This window comes from Callorhinus ursinus, unplaced genomic scaffold, assembly GCF_003265705.2.
Source record: "Callorhinus ursinus isolate GAN/ISIS: 27379988/994484 unplaced genomic scaffold, GSC_fseal_2.0 scaffold71, whole genome shotgun sequence".
NCBI classification, from domain to species: Eukaryota; Metazoa; Chordata; class Mammalia; order Carnivora; family Otariidae; genus Callorhinus; species Callorhinus ursinus.
In genome coordinates, this window is record NW_027397133.1 from 520,114 (window position 1) to 544,686 (window position 24,573).

At 46.9% G+C, this 24,573-nt stretch overlaps 2 protein-coding genes across 10 annotated transcripts in view; both read right to left on the reverse strand.

Moving 5' to 3' along the window:
* LOC112807199 (SIGLEC family-like protein 1) lies at positions 1-13,954 on the reverse strand. Its single transcript, XM_025849944.2, has 6 exons — positions 13,858-13,954; positions 8,387-8,670; positions 7,758-8,039; positions 7,526-7,625; positions 1,874-2,012; positions 1-951 (listed from the first exon to the last, which is right to left on the reverse strand). The coding sequence occupies exons 2-6, from the start codon at positions 8,424-8,426 to the stop codon at positions 865-867; spliced, it is 648 nt and encodes a 215-aa protein (XP_025705729.1). The 5' UTR covers positions 8,427-8,670; positions 13,858-13,954; the 3' UTR covers positions 1-864.
* The window catches only part of SIGLECL1 (SIGLEC family like 1), a 17,430-nt gene continuing 6,243 nt past the window's right edge, over positions 13,387-24,573 (reverse strand). For 6 of the 9 annotated variants that reach the window (XM_073886476.1, XM_025849467.2, XM_025849469.2 and 3 more), the window contains 6 exons: positions 20,818-20,944; positions 19,259-19,540; positions 19,032-19,137; positions 17,797-17,950; positions 14,109-16,748; positions 13,387-13,966 (listed from right to left, as the gene is read on the reverse strand). In XM_073886476.1, coding sequence (XP_073742577.1) covers positions 16,734-16,748; positions 17,797-17,950; positions 19,032-19,137; positions 19,259-19,540; positions 20,818-20,842 — 582 coding nt within the window. In that variant the 5' untranslated portion in view covers positions 20,843-20,944 and the 3' untranslated portion in view covers positions 13,387-13,966; positions 14,109-16,733. Of the gene's footprint in view, positions 13,967-14,108; positions 16,749-17,796; positions 17,951-19,031; positions 19,138-19,258; positions 19,541-20,817; positions 20,945-21,228; positions 21,344-22,666; positions 22,743-22,781; positions 22,883-24,573 lie in introns of those variants that run through there. The other 3 variants (XM_025849474.2, XM_073886480.1, XM_025849473.2) reach the window with 3 other exon arrangements.

A 24,573-nucleotide genomic window follows, 5' to 3' on the forward strand; every position in this document is an offset into this window, starting at 1 on the left:
TCTGGATTCTTCTGAAAACAAACAAATGAATAGATAAAACAGAAACCAGAAGACCCAGCAGATCTCATTCCTGCTGCGGGAGGGGGCAGGTAAGAGTTGGAACTGAGTTCGCTGCTGCTGGCGCCCCCTGCAGGTGGGGGCATCTGCTCTCAAGACCACCTGGTTCCCATAGGGGCCAACAGCACTCATTTTGTTACCTGCGGGACTCCTGTGGGCTTTTGAGTTTGCAGCCTCCGCACTATAGTCTTATAAGGTCAGGAGAAAATAGCCAGGGGACAGGGGTGACTGCTCCAGGGAACAAGGGTCCTGGGATGGAGGGGTCCTGAGCAGTGCACAGTCTTGCTGTGTGGTCCAAGGCACTGTGAGCCTCCGTTTCCCCGTTTGCAATGTGGGGGGTGTGGAGGGCAGGCTTCATGATCTCCCCCGTGTCCCTGCAGAAAACCTTTGGGGCTTCTTTAGTGTTTCAGGTGCTTCCCTCCCATGGGTCTCAGTTTCCCTCTGTGGAGTGCAGAGCCTAGCTTTGCTTGGCAGTGCCCGAGGCTGCAGGAGGGTCACTGTCACTTTGGGTCACAGTGCCCATGTGGACAATGGCTTTAGCCCATTTGCTAGTGCTGTCTCCCCCCAGGCTCCTCTGTATGTCATCTGTGCCCCTGCAGGTCGGCCTGCCTGCCCAGACCGCGCTGCTCAAGGGCAGGGAGCAGGCATGTCCCTGGTGGGTGAGGGGGCTGACAAACAGTCCCGGCTTGTGGGAGTCCTTGTGGGGTGAATGTGTGAGCTCCTGGTGCTGGTCTCCGGTCTTAGAGTCTCACATGGAGTTGCTGCTCCAGCTCTGTAGGTCTGTGAAGTCTAACTGGGCCGGTGGATCTAGGCGTCTGTGAGCCACGTGTCTATCTTGATCTGTCTGGGAGTTTTCCTGTCCATGGTCAGTCCTTCTGGCTCAGGTGCCCTAGACTGTGGGGGAACAAGATCCTGGCATTCTTCTGTCTTGGCCAAGCCCTTCTCCTCTCTGGGTCCCCACCAGTGGAGGGATATGACTAACTCCTTGATGCCTCTGTCACAGGCAGAACCGTGCCCTCCCCCTCATGGCCCCCACAATTCATATGTTGAAGCCCTAACCCCCAGTACCTCACACTGACTTTATTTGGAGACAGGGCCTTTAAAGAAATAATTAAGTTAAAATGAGGCCATTAGCGTGGGCCCTAATCCATTATGACCGGTGTCCTCACACAAGAGGAGGAGATTAGGACACAGACACACGCACAGGGAAGGCCATGTGAGGACACAGGGAGAAGGTGGCCGTCTATAAGCCAAGGAGAGAGCTTGGAAGAAACCAGCCCTGCCGACACCTTGGTCTTGGTTTTCTGGCCTCTGGAACTGTGAAAATATCTGCTGTTTAAGCTCCTGAGTCTGGGGCACTTTATGGCAGCCCAGAGCAGACTAGCAAGGCCTACACCTTAGTGTTTACTGTTCTCTTCTGGCAGGGCAGTGGCCACTTGTGGCCAAGTCTGCCTCCCCAGCTGGGGCAAGGGCTGGGCCTGCCCTTCAGAGTCCTCACCATCCACAGCAAAGGGGGCTCTGCTGCTGGAAGGGGACTTGACTTGAGGAACCAGACAGACACTCGGGGAAGGCCCAGTCCTGCCAGTGGCCACACCTCGGAATGAGGAGGAGAGATTGCCAGCAGCACAGACCCTCTGGGCTCTGACCCTGAAGGGTTGGGTTTGCAGGTCCAGGGGCCCCTGACAATCTTTGTTTCTAAGGAGTGTTCCTTGGTGGTGCCAACGGTCAGTGAGTGAGTTCAGGCAGCTTGTTGAGTTCAGCTGGCCTCAGCTGTGCAGCAGCCTGGCTGGTGGCCAATCCCAGCCCAGGGACTTACCTCCATCTGATGCCCAGCGGTTTTGGCTTCAGACTTCACGGCTGTTTCTGGCTCCTCCAGCAGCTCTGGTTTCTGAATGATTGGGGCCTCCTTGAACTTGACAATGGGCCTGTCCTCCCACCATTGAAGTATCTTCATTCTAAGGTAATGAGCCCTGTGGTTAATACTGTGCTCAGTCTCCCTGTTCCTAGAAGGAACCCTGGGCTGGGGGTCAGAAGACCCTTTCCCTCCATTTCCTGGTTCTGTGACCAGTACCCCCCTCTCCTTATCAAACAGGCACACAAATCCCTACTCTCTTGGCCTGGATCCTCTTCCTAGCCTCTTTTCCAGCCTCCTGCCCCAGAGCTGGCCTGCATCTTCCCTGCCCAGCCATCCCATGGCTCCCCAGCACCCCCACGACAAAGTCCCAGCCTTCCAACCCAGTGGCCCTTCATGGTGGTGCCTTTCCTCAGCTTCTCTCCCAGCCCTGTAATGTCTCAATATGTATATGATTTTTTTTTCCAGACTAATTTTTTTTTCACCTTTCCTCTCTCTCTTAATATTTCCGCTGTATCTGGGCATATTAGTACATTGACAGCTTCCTCAGTCTTTTTCACATCTGCGTAGTGCTCTGTTGTGTAGATGTACCATTGAATCCATAACTGGTCCCTTCCCTTTCTTGCCCTGGCAACTGCAACTGCCCTGCTCCCTGGCCCTCTGCTTTGCCCAGTCTGGCTCTTCCCCAGGAGTGGGATTTTGTTTGTATTCAAGTGTGGTGAAGCCAACAGATCGGAGGATGGTTGTGTTGAAAAGATAGTTTGTTATTCAAAGTTCCCAAGAGGTGGGACCCCTGGGTGGCTCAGTCAGTTAAGCATCTGCCTTCAGCTCAGGTCATGATCCCAGGGTCCCGCTTCTCCCTCTCCCTCGGCCTCTCCCCTTGCTTGTGCTCTTTCTCTCTCTCTCTCTGACAATAAATAAAATCTTTTAAAAAAATTTCAAAGTTCCCAAGAGGGGGCACACCATGCCACACAGGGCCACACAGGGAAGCACCAGGGTTGGTCAGGAGGTAGGAGTGAGGGGGAAGCACGTGTGGGAGCTTTTATTGTGGTTTCCATGGGACTGAAATTGCACAGTAGGCAGGTTTAGGACTGGCCCACAAAAGTACCTCACCCACCTGGACATTAGTTGAGGATGGCCCTGTGACTGAAGCAGGGACAATCAGAGTTTTCTCTGGAATTGATGTGTCTCCAAGAGGAAGACAAGTCCTGTTTCAGCTAGAGTTGCTGAGATAGGATACAATCATGTGGCTGCTCCTGGCCATTTTGCCACTAGGTGGAGAGAGCCTCCAGAGGTCAAGTAAACACAGAAGGAAGCAGAGCAAAGGCATGGGGATGGCAGACTCTTAATAACGTCATTTGAATACCTAGATCCAGTCATGCCTGAAGTACAGATATTCCCTGTTATAGGCTGAATTGTGTCCTCCTCATCCCATCCAATTCATTTGCTGAAGTTCCAACACCCAGTACCTCAGAATATTCTGACTGTATTTGAAGACAGGGCCTTTAAAAAGGTAATTAAGGTAAAATGAGGTCATATGGATGGACCCTAATCCATGGGACTGTATTTGGATAGGGCCTTCAATGAGGTGATTAAGTTAAACTGAGGCTGTTAGGTGGATCCTAATCCAATATGACTTGTGTCCTTGTAAGAACAGGGATGGGGCGCCTGGGTGGCTCAGTAGGTAAGTGGCAGACTCTGGATTTCGGCTCAAGTCACTATCTCAGGGTTGTGGGATCGAGCTCTGTCTTGGGCTCTGCAGAACCTGGGTATGTGTTCCCAGGCCCATCCCCTCAGGATTCTAATTTGGTGGGTCTGGCTTGAGGGGGAGGGGCTGGATTTTAACAGTCACTAACCCTCCACCAGATAAGGTGGATGATGATGCAAGTCTGGGAAACACAAGGGAATGGGAAGGCCATAATGAACAAGGAAAGAGTCGGCTTGTCCTTCTCCCTCAGCTCCTCCCCCCACTCATTCTCTCTTGCTCTCTCTCTAAAATAAATAAATAAACAAAATCTTTTTAAAAAAAAAGAAGAAGAAGGACAGAGAGCAGGGGTGTGTGTGCACACAAGGATGACCCTGTGAAGAGGCAAGAGGGTGGCCATGTGCAAGCCAAGGAGAGTCTCAGGAGAAACCAGTCCTGCTGACACCTGGATCTTGGACTTCCAGCCTCCAGAACTATGAGAAAATAAATCTCTGTTGTTGAAGTCTTAGACTTAACAGATGGTCAGTATGTTCCTGCAGCAGATCACATACAGATGGCTGCAAATTTCTGGCATTCCTCCCATGGAGAAACGGGGTCTATTTTCTCTTCCCCTTGAATCTTGGCTAGTCTGTGACTTGCTCTAAGAGAATATGATGGAAGTGACCCTCTATCAATTCCAGGCCTAGCCTTGAAAAGGACCGGCAGCTTTTGCCTTGGAAGCGACCATGATAGGCAAGGCTCTGACGCTGCATGGAAAGCGAGAGGGGCCCAGCTGAGCCCAGCCCTCTGTCTGTCCACAGCAAAATGCCAGGCATGTGAATGAAGGCATCTTGGACCCTCTGGCCCAGCCCAGCCCAGCCCAGCCCAGCGGCCAGCTAAATATCACCAAGTGACCTCAGTGGATACCACAGGAAGCCGAAGAATCATTCAGTTGGGCCCTACTCAAATTCCTGATCCATGAAGTTGTGCTATATACTAAAATAACCATTGTTTAAAGTCACTAAGCTTAGGGGACTGTAATATAGCAACAAATAACCGTAACTGTTTCCTTTTTCCTTAAGTTTGCTGAATTCAGCTCTTGTCACTCACGACTGGAAGAGTCCTAACTGTGACTGATCTCCTTTAACCATTATCCCTTATGCATTATTCCCCAAAACTTTTCCACCTATGACGGTTCAAATCCCAATACCCCATGCTCTGACTAGTTCTGTCTTATTCAGCTTTCTTATGCTCCCATCCAGTCTTGTGTTCTTGTTCTTTGATCTCACAGATGGAGGCTTCAGACCCAAGACACCACATTCCCTAGCCCTCGCGAAAGCCTTCTTGTTTTCCCTTCCTTACCTCCCTGCCCCTCAGGGTACAATGGCTACCCACTCGAAGTGCTCTTTCCCCCCAGCTTTCACATCTCTCTTGTCTCCCACCCTATCATCCTTCCATGACATCCTGCCTGGAAAGACCCAAACCTAGATCAATGCCACCATTCACTCTTTCTCTTCCAACCACCACTACTGGGAGGGAACATCACGCAGCAATGACACTGGTGTCGCTCTTCCAATCGCCTCATCACCATCACCACTCTTCTTGATCCCTTCCCCTCACCCCTGCTCCCACCCACATCACTTTCAGCAGATGGCCTCACCGCCCTCCTTCATTGTGAAAAAAAAAACAAAAACAAAAACAAAAAAAACAAAAACCCACGGGTAGGAGGGCCTCACCCCACCCACCAGAATCATAAATGTTACCTAAAGTGAACAAGAAAAATATAGAACATCTGCCATTGGATTTTGAGAATAATTTTGAGAGTAAGGATAACTGACTGCTTTAGACAGTGCCATTTCAGTGGCATGGTGCTGGAGAGCAGACTGCAGGAGAGACTGACGAATGTAAGGGTGATGAGAATCAGGCAGTGGGTGTAAACTCTTCTCTCAAAAAAAAAATTGGATGGTACATAGAGGGAGTTTTTGGGGCTGAGGTAGGAGAGATTTGGGCATGTTTATATACTTCAGAGAAAGAGCCAGTGAAGAAAGAGTGATTGAAAATTTAGGAGACAGAAGGGATGATTAATGGAGTGTGGAGGAAATGGAGTCCCAGGCAAAAGAGGTGAGGCTAACCTTGGACAAGAAGAGGGATGTCTCTTTCTCTGAAAAAGGCAAGGAGTAAATCACCAGTGCCAGTGGCAATAACTCTGTAGGTGTTGGGGGGTTGCTTTTTTCCTGTGAAGTAGGTAAAACTTACTGCTGAGTGAGGGGGAGGAGATAAGAGAATCGGGGAAGGAAAGAAAACATCTGTAATACTGACAGGGCACCACGTTGGGGAAGGAAGGCTCTTAGGGGTGTGTGGGAGGATTTTTTCTTTTTAAAAAAAAAAAAAGATTTGGGCGCCTGGGTGGCTCAGTTGGTTAAACGACTGCCTTTGGAGCGACTGCCTTCGGCTCAGGTCATGATCCTGGAGTCCCGGGATGGAGTCCCACATCGGGCTCCCCGCTCAGCAGGGAGTCTGCTTCGCCCTCTGACCCTCCCCCCTCTCATGTGCTCTCTCTCTCATTCTCGCTCTCTCAAATAAATAAATAAAATCTTTAAAAAAAAAATAAAATTAAATTAAAAAAAGATTTATTTATTTTAGAGAAAGAGAGTGGGGGGGAGGGGCAGAGGGAGAGGGAAAGAAGCAGACTCCCCGTTGAGCAAGGAGCCCGAAGTGGGGCTTGATCCCAGGATCCTGAGATCATGACCTGAGCTGAAATTGAGGGTCAGACACCTAACCGACTGAACCACCCAGGCGCCCTGTGTGGGAGGATTTCTAGGCAGTATGGGTGCTACCCTCCCCTGCAAGGATGGAGATTCTGAAGGCTGGGGTCCCCTTGGTATCTCCCTTGTATGGATCTCTAAACTAGCACTTGCTTACTTGTCTATGTCCTTGGAAAATGCAGGCCACAGGGCAAGAGGAAAAACAGAGAAAAAAAGAGAGCCTGAGAAACATTTTTTTTTTTTGAAAGTCTGAGAAATATTAAATGAGAAGCCCACAGTGAAAGGAAAGGGTGGAAGCAACCTATGAAACAATGATTGAAAAATTTCCAGGGTTGATAAAAGATACCAGAACACAGATGAAAGAGGCCAAAAAGATGTACATAACAGCAAACAGACAAAAAAAGATATCCACACTTCGCCACATCAGAGTAGAACCATTAGCACTAATAGTATCCAAAAGCCCAGATGGCTGTGGGGGCCCTGAAAAGGCGCCCAGCCCAGTGCCAGGGAAGGTTTCCTGGAGCACATGATGGAAGGGCTGTGAGCTGAGCCCTAAATGATGAGTAAATGTCAGCCAGGTGAGAGAGGGGAGCAGGGATGGGGGGTGAAGTGCGGAGAAGGGCACTGAGCAGAAGCCACAGTACAACTAGAAAAGATGACCTTGATTTAAAGGCTATGTATCTGTGGGACACTGCCTTCATCAAGTGTAGAATACACATTCTTTTTAAGCCTATGTGGAATATTTATAAAAACCACACAAAAATTGTGCCACAAAGAAAATAACTGAAATAATGCATAGTATTAAATCCACTTATTGGATTTAAGCTAGAAATAAAGAAAACAGGATTATTAGAAAACACTGGTGTGTCTAAGAAAAACTCTCCTGGGTCAAGAATCATAATGGAAATTAGAAATATTTTAACCAAGTGATACTAAAATACTTTGTATTAAAGTTTGTGAGATACAGCTAAAGTCATGCTTAGAGGGAAATTTATAGTCTTAAATGCAAATATTGGAGAAGAAGAATGGCTAAATTAAATGATATAAGAGACCATGTTAAGAGGGCAAAGAAGAACAGACTGGAAGAATGATGATGAAGGAAATAACATAAATAAATGTAGTAGGTGTTGGAAAGGGCTTGATGGTGCATTTTAACCTGATACTCACGTGAGGAGGACAAGGAAGAAGAACAGTATGGAGACAATGGATCCATACACAATGCCCTGGGTCAGCCCTTTCACCAACACATTGGAATCTGAATGCTTATCTGGAATCAGAAGGAAGTGAGAGTGGTTTTTTTTTCCCCCCTAAGGCTGTGAAGTTTGAGCCTGCACCCATCCTCAATTTGATTCCCATGTGTTGTCGTTCTAGCCCAGTCAGGAGACCCCTGTGTACCTACCTGGTAGGAGGAAGATACGTGCAGCATGGATTCCATATTGGTTCCTCCCCTCACAGCGGAGATTCATGAGTATGTCTGGCTCCCCGATGAGGCTGATGGTGCTGTTGTTCCAGGTGCCAAATATGGTGGAAGTCACCTGGAGGACCTTATCTGTGTTGTTCACACTCACAGGGACACCTTCCAACAACCACTCCATAGAGGGTGTGGGGATCCCATGGAAAGAACAGCTGCACTGCAGAGTCTTCTCCAAGGAACAAGAGGAATTGAGCAGTCTTGTGGGTGCTATGGGGAGAGAAGGTCAGCAGTCAGCAAGGCATCCTGACTTCCTGTCTCCACTTTCTCCAGGACCCAGCCTTTTCCTTATTCCTGATTCCCAAGTCGCTTCGGAAAGACTTTCTGGAAGCCCACAGAAGCTGGGCTTCTCAGACCAGTTCCCCTTCATCCTCTTCTTCATCTGTGTCTGATTCTGGCTCAGCTCTTACCTCTGGTCTTTCAGCCACAGAAGCCCGGTAAAGATGTGACAGCTTCCCAGACTCCTCCCACCCAACCCCACCCCAGGACTAAGGAATTTCTCCTGGGCCCACCATTTCTCCCAGACTCTGGATCTTCCTTTGCCCACCAGCACTCACAGACCACTTGGAACATGACCACAGCATTTCCAGTGAACATAGCTGGGGAGAAATTCAAACGACATCCAAGGGTGGTGCTATAATCCTAAGGCTTCAGGGTGAAGTGCAGCAGTAGAAGGAGGAGTTGCTAGAGCCATCTGTGTTGGAGAACATGGTGGGCCAATTCCAGGAAAGGAAAGGGGTTTTGCTTTCTTTTCAGGTGCCTTTGACGGTACAAGTCAAGGTCATAGGATCCCCAGCCACAAGAATCTCTAGGATGTGGAGCTCTGGTTTCTGGGTCTGGTCTGAAGGGAAAGACAGATTGGACTGAAAAGAGGGACTCTCATGGATACTTCAATGATGCACAGTGTTTCCAGGTTACAAAGTGCTTTCTCACCCGTAAGTTCACTTGGTACCCCTCCCCTACTCTGATAACCTCATGGAACCCGAGACTGTTACTGTTGGTTAGATTTTCACAAGTATATTTCCCTTTTCTGCACTGTCTAGGTGAGCAAACTGAGGAGACTTGCTTAAGGAGGCAGAGCTTGAACCTGAACCCTGGGCTCTCAAGCCTGAGGGTGAGAGAATTTTCCAAGATCTGCATTGCCTATGATTCCTTACCTGTCTCCTAGCTCAGACCTCCTAGGGTCAGCTCCTACGCTGCATCTTCCCTCCCAATCCAACTCTCCCCTCAGGCTCTGCCCCTTTCCAGCAGACCTGTGATCACTTCGGTCCTCTACCTCTTACTTGCTGGATGCTGTGGGGTAAGTCACTTCCCCTCTCTTTGCCATTTCTATTTGGAAAAATAAAGTTATCAATTGTACCTATATCATCGTATTATTGTTGTAAAAATGAAATGCCTAGGATTTTATAAAGCCCTATGAAGTAAAAACCACACAATTACCAGAACATCTTTTTTACAAACCACCCATTGAATGAGCTTGAATGTCATCTGATATGGAGAGTTTGATATCCCCCTACAGGAAGGACTCTTGGTTTCTAGATCTGCACAGAATAAATATGTCATGCTGTTCCTTTTAAGTACATTGTGGACCAGGAGTGTACAGTCTTGTTCTTCAAGGTTTCAAATAGTGCGGAATCTGCCCTTGGTGTTATTATCTATGGTAGCACTGGGTTGATTTATAGCTACATGGGAGCTGATATTTTTATTGAGCCAGTAGGCTATGGGTACAGAATTGCTTGGGGATTCCTTGGGAAGTTCAAATATTCCAAGGATTATATCTCTTCCACTGGTATCTTCTTGACTTCCACCAAAACATGAGAAAGTAACCCTGTGGGGAGGAATTCAAGTTGAAAAACTGACTTACCTAGTGTCCTCCAGTATCCCACTTGTGCATTCAAGGATTAACCTTACCCTAGGAAGGTTTGAGCCTTTCCCAGCTCTAGGGAGGTAACCTCCAAGCCCTTGGAATGTCCTCCTGATAAGAGTGTCTATTTACCTAGGGCCATGGGTCATGCCAGATAGACCATATGAACAAAGTGATTTGTGGTGGGGACCTTGGGCCACATGTGGTATCAGCCTGACCTCTGGAGAAGCTGGAGACTAAAGTCAGCCATGCCTATGGGACCAGGCCCCCAATAAAAACCCTGGATACTAAAGCTCAGTGAGTTTCCCTGCATGGCAACACTGGGCATATCGCCAAACATTATTGCCAGGAGAAGTAAACACTGTATGCACAACTCTACTGGGAGAAGACAAGTGAAAGCTCATACCTAGTCTCTCCTAGATCCTGCCCTACATGCCTCTTCCCTCTGCTTATTTTAAACTCCATTTGTTTGTTATAATAAACTGTAACTGAAAATATAACAATTCTGCTGAGTTCTGTGAGTGCTTCTTGTGAATCACTGAACCTGAGGGTGGTCTTGTGGACTCCTAAGTGTGCCACCCCAGTTTAGCCTGCTGGGTTTTTTTGTTGTTCTTATTGTTGGTAGTAATTTTATCTTGTGAAGTTGGCCATGCAGCTCCATTTCTGAATCTCAGTTTCTTAATCAGTAAAATTGGCACAATACTACCAGTGCTGCAATGTTGTGAGAATTAAGAGATAGTAACTACAAAAGCACATAGTGCCCTCTAATAATTGTAGATTGTAACTTAGCTTTTGGCCTTCACTGAACAATTATTCTTTTCCCTGCTTTCTTCATTTCCCAGGCGGCAGCTCCCTTATGTACAAAATGGAGGGAGGCTGAACTTCATGGCTCCCGAGGCCACTTCTAGTAATGCCATCCTAAAATTATGGTAGTAACACTGACCTGTGTAAGTGTTTATAGATTTTCCAACACCTTCATAGAAATTAGGTTAAGCCATCCTTATAATGGTTTTTTATAGTCCCTTAGACAGATGGGAAATGGGTTCAGAGAGGTTAAGGGACTGCTTCAGGTTATAGAGAAAGGAGTAACAGCATCAGGCCTAGAACCTGGCTTTCCATGCGTTAAGTCCAGTATTTCAAAACATCACCACCGGGGTCTCAACACTCTTGGATCTGGAGCACCATGCTATTTCTCTTCTCTAAGATGTGACTTAATTAACACCCACCATACAGATGATGGTGTTGAGAGAGCAGATGTGTGTATGTTTATCACTGAAGTTCTAGAGTGGCATGGGCTGGCATTAAAATGGAACTAAGAGTCAGAAGAGTTGGGCACTCCAATTCTGAAGTTTCTAGTGACTTGTGGCAAGTTGCTGAATCTCCCAAGGCCTGTTTCCTCATCTGTGAAATGAGAACAATAATTCTTCAGGGAGTTGTTGGGTAAATGAAATGGGACACACTGTGGGTCACAGAACAGGCACATGGAAGACGTTTATTACTTATTATTTATCAAGTACTTAATTCTCTATGTCTTCACCTCTTCACCTTACTTCGGCCCTTGCCCGTCTTCCACTCCCCACCGATACCCATCTCACCCCTACCGTTTTGTCTCTTCCTCACACCCGTCCCACCCTGCTTCTCATTCCACTTACCCCACCATAACAGCAGCAATGACATCAGCACCAACAGGATCTCAGGGATGAGAGAGGGCCAGGACCTACCCTGCTGCTAACCCTGGCCTCATCCATGTTGTGGAGGACAGCATTTGGAATAGCCGAGGGGAGGGTCAGCAGTAAGAGGCATGAGGGGGAGGTAGAGGTAAATTCATGGCCTACGGGGGGCTTTTGTCTCTTCAATCACTCTGAAATTCTGTTCACCTTGAAAATTAGGAGCCTCATGGGAACAGATGCTAAGGAGCTTCGAGGATAGAACAGTGTCTCCAAGATTCTCTCTGAAGCCTCAATACCATGTCTTTCTTCTTTCTCCTCTAGTCTTCACCCCCAGGTCCTTCCCTCTTTGAAGGACCTTAACTGCCAGGCTGAGAAGCTTGGCCTCTCTCCCAAGTTGATGGGGGAAGTCAGGAAAATCGTTTTCAAAGGTTTTGAAACATGGGGAACAAGTCTTAGAAAGAATTGAAAAAGATGTTCACGTCCCCTGAAGCTATAAATCAAAAGATACTGTTCTGTGTCATAAAAGGGCTCAAGGAATCTGATTTGATATTGTCCAAAACTGAGAATGTTAATTAGAATATAATTTATGTTCTCCTTTACAATATACAGTTTTGTATGAATATTCATGACTGTTACTGACTTGTTCTGTTCTCTGTTGATACAAATCCGCCCTTGGAAGAACAATTTAAACAAAGTGGTCTTAGGAGACTCTAAAGACATTAGAAATTATTCCACGTCTTATGAAAATGATATCCAAATAAAGTGGAATTCTGACCAGCTGTCTTATTTGATAATTTATGGCTCTGGTAACAATAATATTATAACTGACATCTCTGTTTTCTTATATTGTACACCTATCTGTAAGATCGTACTCTTCTCTTCTCCCACATGTGCAATGCAAATAAAAACCTTGGACTCTGCTAGATTTATTATTAAGCAAATATTTTGAGAGACTTGTCTACTTAGAATACCAACCATGAGGCTACCTGCTGAAGACTTTGGGGATTTCTGCTTTTCTGATATTAGCACCACTTTCTCTTTGTTGTTTTCTTCTTTTCCAAAACGCATCCCCTCTTGCTCCTCCTCCTCCTCTTTCCCTGGAATATGGATGTGATGCTGGAGGTGGAGCAGCCATTTGGCAACCATGAGATAACCATAAAGATCAAAGCCACAGACTAAGGATGTCAGTGACAACAGTATAGGGGTTCTGGTTCCCTGACAGCTTTGTGGAGCTGCTACATTCACCTTGTACAGCCTCCTAACATGCTTCCTCTTCATTTGGTTCTTGCTCTCATTGGGAAATTGGTGAAATATCCTACCAGGGGAACTATCCAAGAGTTGAGATTCTTGAGGAAAGATCCTACATCAAATAGATCTTTGTGTCCTTCACAGTCTTAGAAACTTTCTTGTCTGATAAATATTCACTGAAAAAAATGTATAAGCACAAGTCTTGATGATTTTCCAACTATTAGTTTCCAGTTGAATTCCACTGTGATCAGAAAACATACTTTATATGATTCCAATTCATTTAAATTTGTTGAGACTTGTTTTATAGGTCAGAACATGGTCTAAATGTTCCGGGAGCTGTTGAGTACAGTGTGTACGCTACTATTGTTGGATGGAATATTCTATAAATGTCATTTAAGTCAATTTGGTTGATGGCATTTTTTTTTATTAAGATTTTATTTATTTATTTGACAGAGAGAGAGAGAGCCAAGCACAGGGAGCGGCAGGCAAAGGGAGGAGGAGAAGCAGGCTCCCTGCTGAGCAATAAGCCCGACCTGGGGCTCGATCCCAGGACCCTGGGATCACAACCTGAATGAAAGCAGATGCTTACCAACTGAGCCACCCAGGCACCCCAGTTGATGGTATTCTATATCCATACCAATTTTTTCATCTGCTTGCTCAGTTACTGAGAGAGGAGAGTTGATTTGCCTAGTTCTCCTTTCAGTTAGATTAGGTGGGTTTTTTTTTTTTAATTTTTGAAATTAAAAATTTTAATAAGAAATTAATTCTCAGAATCTAATTGAATATAGTGATTTATTTACAACCTCAAATCAAGGATTGAGGAGAGCTCTGGGGTGGTTCCAGACAGTGCTTTGCCACTAACTCGCTGGAAACTTTAGGCAAGTGCTGTTCCCTCTCGTTTCCCCCCATTTTCCCCATCTGTAAAATGAGCAGGTGCCCAGTGTGTAACGGTCCTTCCAACTTCAAAATTCTGATCTCTTCCAAGTTTCATTCCCTTCTCCAGGGCTTGGCGCAGCCGTGGGTTTTCTCCACAAGAAACCTCTTTCCTCTTCCCGCTAAACAGTCATTTCCTTTTCCAGTCTTACCACCTCGTCTTGGGTGCCCACAGCTCCAGCCTGGACTGTCCTCAGCGCGTCTCCACTCTATTTCCTTAACAACTCAACGTCCTCTTTGAGTTTGGTTAAGTGCATCATGTGCACTTAGCCAAACTCACCGATTGGCTGACTTACTACTTACAGGAACTTACTTTTCAGAGGGATGAATGGACGGCTGATTTAATGCCTCTCGACGAGCCGGATCAACTGAGACATGCAATAAGCACGTGTACAACTACTGAGTGCCTCACTGGGAAGGGACTAAGGTAGAGGAAAGTTAACTGATTAGCTCACTCATAACCAGTTCACTAGGTGACCTGAGAGTCTCCAGCCTCGCCAACGTCCCAAGGGCCGGAGGTCACGTGGGGATGCCCCTCCCCGAAGCCCCGCCCCCCAGGCGTACCAGTGAGCACGCGTGAATCTGTCCAGAGCCAATCAGGGCCTGGGGATGCGTGTGGGGGCTGCTGGGACAGGGAGAGACAGCGAAGTAGAACCGTTGGTCTCCTGGGCTTGACGCTGCCCGTTGCAACCGGGGCTTCGTTTATCCTGAGCCAGAAGTTCTAGACCCCTGCCGGGTCCTGGAGACGCAGGCCAATCACTCTGTAAGGGATACTCCTTCCTCAAGCCAGTACTTGTGGGAAAGCAGGTGATGGGGTGGATTGAAAGCCATCGACCAAAGAACGAAATGCCCAGTGCTTGACTCTCAGGGCCCATCAGAGGGCATCTTGGTGCCCCTTTCCCCTCCTGCAAGCAGGGTCCCATTCACGAACAAACCAAGACACGTGAGGAAGACCCAGTTGTCCATTCTCTGTCGGAACCTATCCTTGACCTAGTCCCAACCCAGTTCCCATCCGCTATCCCTTTTCTCTTCTAGATGGCATTCTCCAGTCCTTAGGAGCCCGCTGTCCGAAATTACAGAGCACACGAGGAAACAACCCTCCCTCCGTGAGTGCGGATAAAACATGAACTTCTCACCAGAGTCTGTGAAGCCCTGAAAGGTCTGGCACCTCAGGACCTCCCCCTTCCATCTGAGCTCTGGTGCATAGACCCCCTCTGGGCTCTTGGACTCCCATCCCAGAGCCTAGAATCTACTGTTCTGCTGACCAGACCCTAGTAATCCGTTCGATCTCGGCACAGACGTCACTTTCTCAGAGAGGCCTTCTCTGATTCTCTAATCCAAACCAGGTTCCTCCCCTGGTCCCTTATACTTTCTCATAGTGTTAGGTCCTTTTTCTTCCTAGCACTTGTCAACATTTTAAGCTGCAATTTTGCCTTTATTCCTTCGTTGTGTACCTGTGTAGACCACGAGCTTCATGGAGGCAGGGCCAGTGTCTGGCTTGTTCACCTCATTATCTGGCACAAAGTGGATGCTCCTATTTCTGTGGAATCTGTGAACTGCATGCCAAAAGGGTGCCTACACCTGTGAGGGCTTATATAAACATCTGCTCTTGGGTACAGGATGACCATCACATTGTGCTGGATGGAGAACCACTGGATTTACACACAAATAATGCCCCAGGGAAGAGATGACCCTTTTTGCAACCTCTAAAAATTACCAGCATCTGGCTCCAGAAGGGAGTATCATCCATTCTGAGGGGAACAGTACACAGGTGTGGTCCATTCTCATGCCAGATTCTTGTTCTCATTCCTTGTATGCCTGCCTTTCAGCCTGGCCAAGAAGTATTGCACTAACCTCCTGAGTGGGCTCTTTGCCTCCAGTCTTCTAAGTACATCTTCAATAACTACTCCTAGAATGATCTTTCACTATGTATCTGGCCACTTCTTTTTTTTCTTTCTTTTTTTTTAGTTTCAGTGGTAGAATTTAGTGATTCATCAGTTGCATATAACCCCAGTGCTCATTACATCAAGTGCCCTCCTTAATGCCCATTACCCAGTTACCCTTCCCCCCACTGACCACCCCTCCAGCAATCCTGTTTGTTTCCTAGAGTTCAGTGTCTCTTATGATTTGCCTCCCTCTCAATTTTCATTTTATTTTTTCTTCCCTTCCCCTATGTCCAACTGTTTTGTTTCTTAAATTCCACATATGAGTGAAATCATATGGTATTTGTCTTTCTCTGACTAACTTATTTAGCTTAGCATAATACTCTCTAGTTCCATCCACATCATTGCAAATCTGGCCACTACTTCTTTGCTTCAAACCTTGCAACGGCTTATAATCCATTCATTCATTCATTCATTCACTCAATTATTCAACAAACATTTTTGAGAGTCTGTTATATTTTAGGAACCATTCTAGGTGCTGGTGGTACAAGCAGAAAACCAGACAGACAAGATCCCTGTTTTGTGGAACTTACATTCCAAGGGAGTCAGGATTAACATCCTACCAGATAAAGTTCTAATGCCTTAATCTTGGCATTCAGGGACCTCAGGAGCTCACTGTTCAACCTGAGCTCCAGTGCATAGACCCCCTCTGGGCTCTTGGACACACTTTGTGTCTTTTCTCCACCTCCACCTCTGGACACCACTTTTCACTCACTCTCCACCCATGTATGCCTCAGGGCAGTGGGGAAAGGTCTTATCCAAAGACATATAGCCACTAAGCACTGAAGTTTGTATTCAGTCCATATATGATGGCTCTAAAGCCTGGTGTTCTTGTATGTACATTCCAGGTTCTGGGCATACAGTAGGGGCTCCAAAGCTACTTTTTGGTGGACCATGGTCTCATATTTATTTTCCCTTCCTTTGACACCATAGGCCAAGGCATATTTCTTCTAGTTAACCCGAACAGCAGATCATAGAGTTTGCTTTCAAACGTTCTAAGACCAGGTTCCAAAGTAACCCTATTCAACGGAGAATCAGTGTGAGGGGCAGGTGGGGCTTGAGGGGTCCTTGTGAGATGAGGAGACTCTGGGGGCTTTGGGTTTGTCATAGACTCCATCCAGGGTTTCTGGGGGTTGCTGAGTATTCTGTAGACTGTGGTAATTCCATGGACAGTGGGGACTCCAGGTAGGCATGTAGTCTTCACAGGCTTCATCAGTTCCAGTTTATTTTGCTTTTTTCTGGAAGTCTAGGGTAAGGGATGCTACAGAGCAGGGCAAAGAAAGAAGGATGTTGAACAGGTCTAGAAGGGAAGTATCCAAATCTTAAAGAGAAAGAATCCTGTCTCTCTCTTTGAGCACAGAATTACAGTAATGTGGAGTAGGCACTGGCTTTACCTTTTCTCAGAATCTCATGATTGGAGTCTGCAACCCTGTCTTCTCCTGCTGGTCCTCCGTGTGCATTCCCAGCACCAGGAGCCCACCTGGTGTTCCCCAGAGTCCTCTGGGAAGTTCTGCCTGACTTCCCCAGGTAGGGTCAGTCCCTCCTTCCTCTGGGTAACCATAACCCCCATCTCAGCCCTGTTACTGTAAGGCTGCCTTTCCACCAGCCTGATTGCTCTCTGAGGGCAAGGCCTGGGTCTCACCTATTTCTGAGACCCCAGCACGGAGGTTAAGAGATACTGTAAGACATTTTGGTGGAATTTAACAGATGCATGATTTATCCACAAAGTGGATAAACCAGCTCCTAGTGTAGAGTGCAAGGAGGGCAGCAGGGCATTTCTGGTCCTAGAGAATTATAAATGGTAAATAACAGCTAGGCCTGTCTCTTCCAAGCTCTGCTGAGGATATGGGGTTCAAGGTAAATGAAGGAGTACCTTGGCTTTGGGCTGGTCTCTAAGCACTTCAGGCTAACATGGGCCTGTGGCATCTACAGAATGTGTTGACCACAACCTGCCAGACACTCAAGAGACCAAAGCTTTGGTTTCTACTCTGATGCTACAACCACTGTTAGGGGTTCTTTTGATCCCCTTCTCAATGTGGATTCAGTGTGAAGGGGTGTGTGTGTGTGTGGGTGGGTGTGTGTGTGTGTGTGTGTGTGTGTGTACATTGCTGATTCTAATTAGTCTTTATTTCTTTTAATTTTCATCCTTCTTCCCTTCATCATAAGATAATCTGCCAGCACATTCTGGCATTCTAGATGCCCTATAAGATTGAGGATGATAACTCCTTTAAACACTGTACGTGCCTCTCCTTGTGAGTCTCACTGCCATTATTCTGATAGACTAGATTCCAGGCACAATGGATACCCACCAATATCTGCTTCTCTGAAGATGGGCTGACTGTGGATTTTTCTGGCTCTTGAGGCTTCAGAGGCATCTTGGCTTCTTGGCTTGCTCTGATAGGGTTGTTTGTTGCTTTGACCACTGCAACTTTCTTTGACAGCTTCATTCTGATATATTTCATGCTAAGGAAATGACCCCCCTGATCAGTTCTGGCTCTCTGCCCCACAATGGGCTCTAGCCTTGACCGGAACTTCCGGTCAAGGTCAACTTCAGTGACACCACTGGCTTCCTGTGTTATTGAGGGCAAGCCACACAGCCTCTCTGGGAATTGGTTTCATCCTCTGTAAAATGGGGAGACCTTGCTTATCAGGCTGTGGGGCTCAGATGAGGTTAGCTCTGAAAGGGCTTTGCAAACTGTAAAGGATTGTTATTGGTCTTTAAGTCCAGCTGATTATGCTTTAAAAATAGCTCCCCAGTTTGCCCTGCTGCCTTGTGCCTCTCTCTTCTCACCCGTTATAGTCCATCAGTCCCAAGTCCCATCTCTTTGACTGCCCCTCATCACTTGCCTGGCTCAAACCTGGCTCTTTGCTGTGTAGTCTGTGGTACCAACTTCCTGCCTGGTTTCAGGCCTTGGGCTCTTGCTCTTTGGTCTGTGTACAGACACCTTGCACTAGGAGCTTTCCTTCCCACTTTAGCACAGTTCCATGGCTCCCAACTGAGGATCGAGTCCGAGATACTCAGACTGGCCAGAGGCCCCTCTGCCAAACTCTCTGGCCTGACCTCTGGCAACTCTGCCCTTCTCATTCTGGGCTTCTAGCCAACACATTTAGCCAACTTTCAAGAGTCTTTATGAACTAACACCAAGAAGCCTTTTCAACTTCATCTTTAGCCATTTCCTCTCACTCTCAATGCACCTGACATTGCACAAAGACACTGGCAATTCCTCAAAATGTGTCTCTGGGGTACGCATATACTACTTTCCACCAAAGAAATGACAGCCCGCTTCAGGCAGCACCCCCCAGGGACTCTGTTGGCTTCTCCAGGGCTGCCACTTCCTCCTTTTATGAAATTCGCTGAAAAGCTCTGTCCTTTGAACCTCTTAGTGGCTCAGCATAGTCCTGATGGCCCTGGACTGCGGTGACCATGTTTGGTGCCTTCTTCCCTCGCCAGACCCTAAGTTCCTTGGGGGCAAGGGCCCTGTCTTTCCCTTTCTATGCCAGCCTTGCAGGGCCTGCCAGGTGGAATCTTATCGCTGGTACTCACATGAGTGGGGTGAAGCAGAGGAATAGCAGTGCAGTTGCAATGGCTCCATAGACAAGGCCCTGGATCAGCCCATTAATGAAAGTCTTGCCCGGCGAAGACCTCTCTCCTGGGAAAAGATAGCCTGTGAGAAAGACTGCTCTTCTGAGGCCTTGGAATCCGAGCCAAAGCTCTGCTCCCTCCACATCCCACTCTTCCTCACCCAGTCACTGGGCCCCCTCTACCCTCACTTGGTATCAGCAGGATGCTCAAAGCGTGGGTTCCATTTTTGTTCTTCCCCTTACAGAGAAGCCTCGTGCTCATTCTTGGCTGCTCTGTCAGGCTGATGGTGCTGTTGGCCCAGGGGGCAATTATTGTGGAAGTCACCTGGAGGCTGCCATCGGTGTTGTTCACGCCCACAGGAGTACCTCCCATCCACCACTGCACGGAGGGTGTGGGGATCCCATGGAAGGAACAGCTGCACTGCAGAGTCTTCTCCAAGGAACAAGAGGAATAGAGCAGCCTGGCGGGTGCTGTGGGGAGGGAGGGTCAGCAGTCAGCAAGGCATCCTGACTTCCTGTCTCCACTTCCTCCAGGACCCAGCCTTTTCCTTATTCATGATTCCCAAGGAGCTTCGGAAAGACCTTCTGGAAGCCCAGAGGAGCTGGGCTTCACAGACCAGTTTCCCTTCATCCTCTCTCCTCACCCGGCCTGAAAATGAACACTGGACCTGACTAAGGCAAGGGAGCTTTCTGAGGATCTACATCGCTTCTGACCCCTGACCTGACCCCCACCGCCAGCCCCAGGCTAGACTTCCTCATCTCAGCTCCTACTTCCTCTTCCTCCCATCTCTCAGGCTCTGCTCCTTCCTAGCTCCACCTGTGATCAATTTCTCCTTTGTCTCTTACTGTCTGGATGCCATTGGCCAAGCCCCTCCCCCCTCTTTGTTCTTTCCCAGTTTGGAAAGTAGGGGTATTCATTGAACCTGTATCCTATTATCATGGATGTAAGAATGAATGCCCTAAGGTTGGCAGTGTTCCTAGCTGAATGTATGGTAAAGTGTTACCCATTCAGTAAACAGAACACCTTTCTAGACTTCTTTCTTCCCAGTCCCAGGTGGCCTTTGATTGAGTATTCATCTTAAGCAGAGATTGCTTTGGCATTTTCTGGGTAAGAACATTCTCGCAACTGCCTGACTGCCTCACTCTACATAGAATAGGTAGGATATATTGTCCACTTGGTGACTTTTGTCAGTTAATAAGGAACAGTCACACTCTACAAGGTCTCCAATGAGGAATCGGTTCTTAGTGTTTCCTACCTTTTCAATGGAGTTGTTTGAGGTTACTGGAAGAAAGGGGTTAATTTTCTCCTAAACAGTAGCCCTTGATTTTGACTTTTCATCTGGGTCACTTGGCGGGGGGGGGGGGGGATGAGGAATTTGCAGGGACTCTCCCCCACTGCTGTCCTCTGGATTATTTATTTTTACCATCTGGGAAAGCATGCCTGTGGACAGTGGCTGACAGATATGGGAAACCTGACTAACCCTGGGCCTTCCAGCTCCTAATGCTCTCATACCTTCAACCACCCTGGCTGAGTGCCCACCCTTACCCCCAACTCCACTCCCTGGCCCAATCTGCTATTCACCTCAGCCACTCCCAGCCCTGCCAGCACCCAGCACACGGATGTTTAGTCCATGTTGGTTATTTGGTACTCTACACCCTAATGTCCTCTCTTCTCATACCCTTGCAGCCCAGCCCGCCCCAGTCCTGGAGCCTCAGGCACCTCCAGCACGGTCTCTCGTCCCACTCACCCAGCTGCGGCAGCGGTCCTGCCATCTACAGCAGTAGTGGTCCTCAGGAATAGGAGGGGCCGGGGCCTTCGCCACAGCTGGCTCTCACATCAGAGCCTTGTGGTTCAGAAGACGAGATGATGAGTAACTGAAAGAGGATGTGGGAATGGGAGAGCATTAAGTATTCTTAGCAAGCCAGGGGCTTCTGTCTCTGGTCATCCTGGAGGACTGTTCATGCTCAGAAGCAGGAATTGTGTGGGATGAGACGTTCAAGAGCATCTAGGGACAGGCAGCCCTCCTACGATCTCTGTGAGGACTCAATTCCAACTCTGGTCTTTCCCTCCCAGTCCCAGTCCACTTGGGAGAAGCTCAATTACAAAGTCTTTGGGTTCTGTCTCAAAGCTAATAGGGATTCATGGAAGGGTTGTGTACCTCAGAGGGACAGGGCCAGTCTGGGTGTTTGCAATAACCCACTGGGGACACAGGAGAAATGGCTTAGACGGGAGCAACTCAGGCCAGGTGGCCAGGGAGGAGCCTGGAGTGGTGGCTGGGAAAGAATGACATGCTTGAGTTAGTGTGCGGGTCGTGAGGGATGGAGTGGGTGGGACAGCCTTAACATCCTTTGGGGAAATGAAAATGGACAGGAATTCCTCCTGCTGATAGGAAAAGTTCCAAACTTCTTTGCTTTGCAAATGAGGTTCTCTACAACTTTACCTCACCCTTGCTTTCTGGCTCCCCGTGCCTTTCCTAACATTTTCCATGCCACAGGGACAACGTGGCCTTCTCCAATTTCACCCTAATCACCCTTCTCCCGTCATTCAAGGATTTCTCCCATTCAGTTTTTCCTCTTGCAACTCGGCTCCATCCACATTCACATCCTACTTCAGTTTCAGAGCTGAATTCAGTGCCGTCTCCGGCACGCAGCCTTTCCTGATCTCCCTACCCAGTCAAAAGTGAGTAAATCTCTCCCCTTCCAGAATTACCCAACTTGTTTCATTTGTTGTTTTTTGAGGAAAGAATCAGTTTTTTCCTTCTACTAGAGTTATTTGTTTTTGTGCAGCCAGACACCAACTATTTACCCTGCTCTTCATTCCTAACAAATCCAGCTTTGCTTAGGGGTGCAATGTTTTAAGCCAAAGCACCACTTTGTCTAGACTCCTTTGTAGTTAACGTGGGGCACGTGATGTTGTTTTAGTGGAAGTGAGCTGGGGATTCCTGGGAAAGTTTTCCTTTCCTGATATTCTCATTTCCTTCTTCCTTGTTCCTTCCTCCTCCTTCCTCCCTAAAATATGGATAAGATACTGGAGGTAGAGCAGCCATCTGGCAACCATGAGGTAACCGTGAGGATGAGTGCCACTCATGAAGGACATTCTTGCCGAGCAGTGTGAGGAGCCCGGTCCCTGATGGCCTTGTGGAACTGCTACACCAGCTCCACACAGCCTACCTCTGTACGTCTCCTTACATGAGGAAGACACACTCTTATTTGGTTAGGTCACTTGAGTTGGGAAACTAATGAAATATCTTCGAAGAGAGTCTGCCTGAGACTGAGCTCTTTAAGGGAAGGCCCTACATCAAACAGACCTTTGTGACCTCAGAAGACCTTAGAAAATGACCTTCGATAGTCACTGATAAAATGTTCAAATGTTAATCTCACTTTTCATGAAACTATCCTCCCCCACCCACTTTTTTTGGCAAAGCATTGATTTAAGAGCATGAGCCCAGGATTCGAGCACTGATTATGTAAGCTATGTCAGTGATTTACTGGAGGACCACAGACGAATCCTTTCCCTCTCTGGGCCATGAGTCCCTCATCTCTGTATCAATTCCTGGACAAGGAAGGAGGAGGGGATGTTTCCCCAGTCCATAATACCTTGTGGCAGACACTGCTGGCTTCTGACCCAACAGGCATCCCAGCACCATTGTCCCTGTTGCCTCCACTACAGAGACTGAAGATAATAAATATTAATGTTCCCAAGTTCGCTTACATGTATGTCCTGGTAGTCAGGTGACATGGTTCTGGTCAAAGAAAAAAAAAAAACCTTCCCAACCATATTGATATTTTAGTGTTCAAGAAGGTCACTTAAACCTAGAAGGGAAAAAGAAAGCAAAACCCTAAAATTGAATACAAGCAAAATCTAGTAAACAAATGAAAACAGTGATAACAGAATGATTCTGGAAGAATATCTGTTTCATGTAACCTTTGAACACAGGGCTCTAGCTGTACGGTCTTAAGGGAGACAAAGAAAGCTACCAGTACTGGTATTGTAATTTTGAAACTATTTATGTTTTAAAGATTTTCACAGTAAGGAAAAAGAGAAACAATATAAAATATAATAATTTAAGAGAAGAAATTAAAGTTTAATTTTAATTGGCAATATTGGTACAAACCCTTGGTTTAAAAAAACAAATTCTATTTCCATATTCTGTTCATTGAAAGAGCCTAGGAGATGGGGCGCCTGGGTGGCTCAGTCGTTGAGCGTCTGTCTTTGGCTCAGGTCATGATTCCAAGGTTCTGGGAATGAGCCCTGCATCAGGCTCCCTGCTCGGCGGGGAGCCTGCTTCTCCCTCTCCCACTCCCCCTGCTTGTGTTCCCTCTCTTGCTGTGTCTCTCTCTGTCAAATAAATAAAATCTTAAAAAAAAAAAAAAAAAAAGAGCCTAGGAGCAATGACACATCCATAGTGATAAACATGCCTAGCACCTATATCTTGGTTTCTAAATAATATTCATCAGTGTGCTGGAGCCTGCATAAACCAACTTAAAAAAAAAAAGCTGATTATTAAATTTTTAAGAATATTGCAAGCTGGTTATCAAACACAGTCATTATAATTTAAATGATATAACTCATAAGCACATTATATTAAAAACAAAGGTAATAATTAGGGTTACCTGGGTGGCTCAGTCAGTTAAGCTCCTGCCTTCGGCTCAGGTCATGATCCCAGAGTCCTGGGATCAAGTCCCATATCAGCCTCCCTGATCAGGGGGGAGTCTGCTTCTCCCTCTCCTTCTACCCTTCCCCCCTGCTCATGCTCTCTTTCTCTCTCTCTCTCTCTCTCTCGCTCTCAAATAAATAAAATAAAATCTTTAAAAAAAACCCAAAGGTAATAATTACTTGAAACTGATTACTTCCTAATTTTTCTAGTACATCTCACCGTTATCTGTGTTCTTGAGGTTATTTACATCTATTGTATTACATCTATTCTATCTGTATGATGGAAATACTACATAATGGTGTGTTACTGGATCTCTTCCTAACTCATAACAACTTGAGTTGGTAGCTTGAAACTGTCTATGGTGAGAGTGTCTACACAGCGGAAGTTGGCAATGCTACAATTCAGGGCTTATTTTTCCCTTTGAAGATCTGGTTATTAAATATTTACTAGCATACCATTGCTAATATTTCCCACTCAAAGGAAACCATTCATCTTGCAACAGCCTTCCCTATTAACCAAACAGCTCTTTGTCAGTCATTTGAGAGCTATTCATTGCTACCACCCAAGTGGCAATAGGATCTGGCAGCTCCTCAGGTGATAAAAGAGGGGAAGAAAGACCACCTGCTCCTGAATACATTGAGTACCTCCTCATATTCCCTTGGTAGCATGTTCCTCTATAAACCATTTCCTTTTTATTATTGAACTCTTCTGGGCATGGCCTTCCTAATTAGCATGTTTATCCAACATTGCCAAAGATAATCATGAGTATTTCAGGTTTCAGGATTATTTTACTTCCTTTGGTCCTATGGGCAGTTTCAATCAAAGCCCAATAGCCAACTCGCTGTC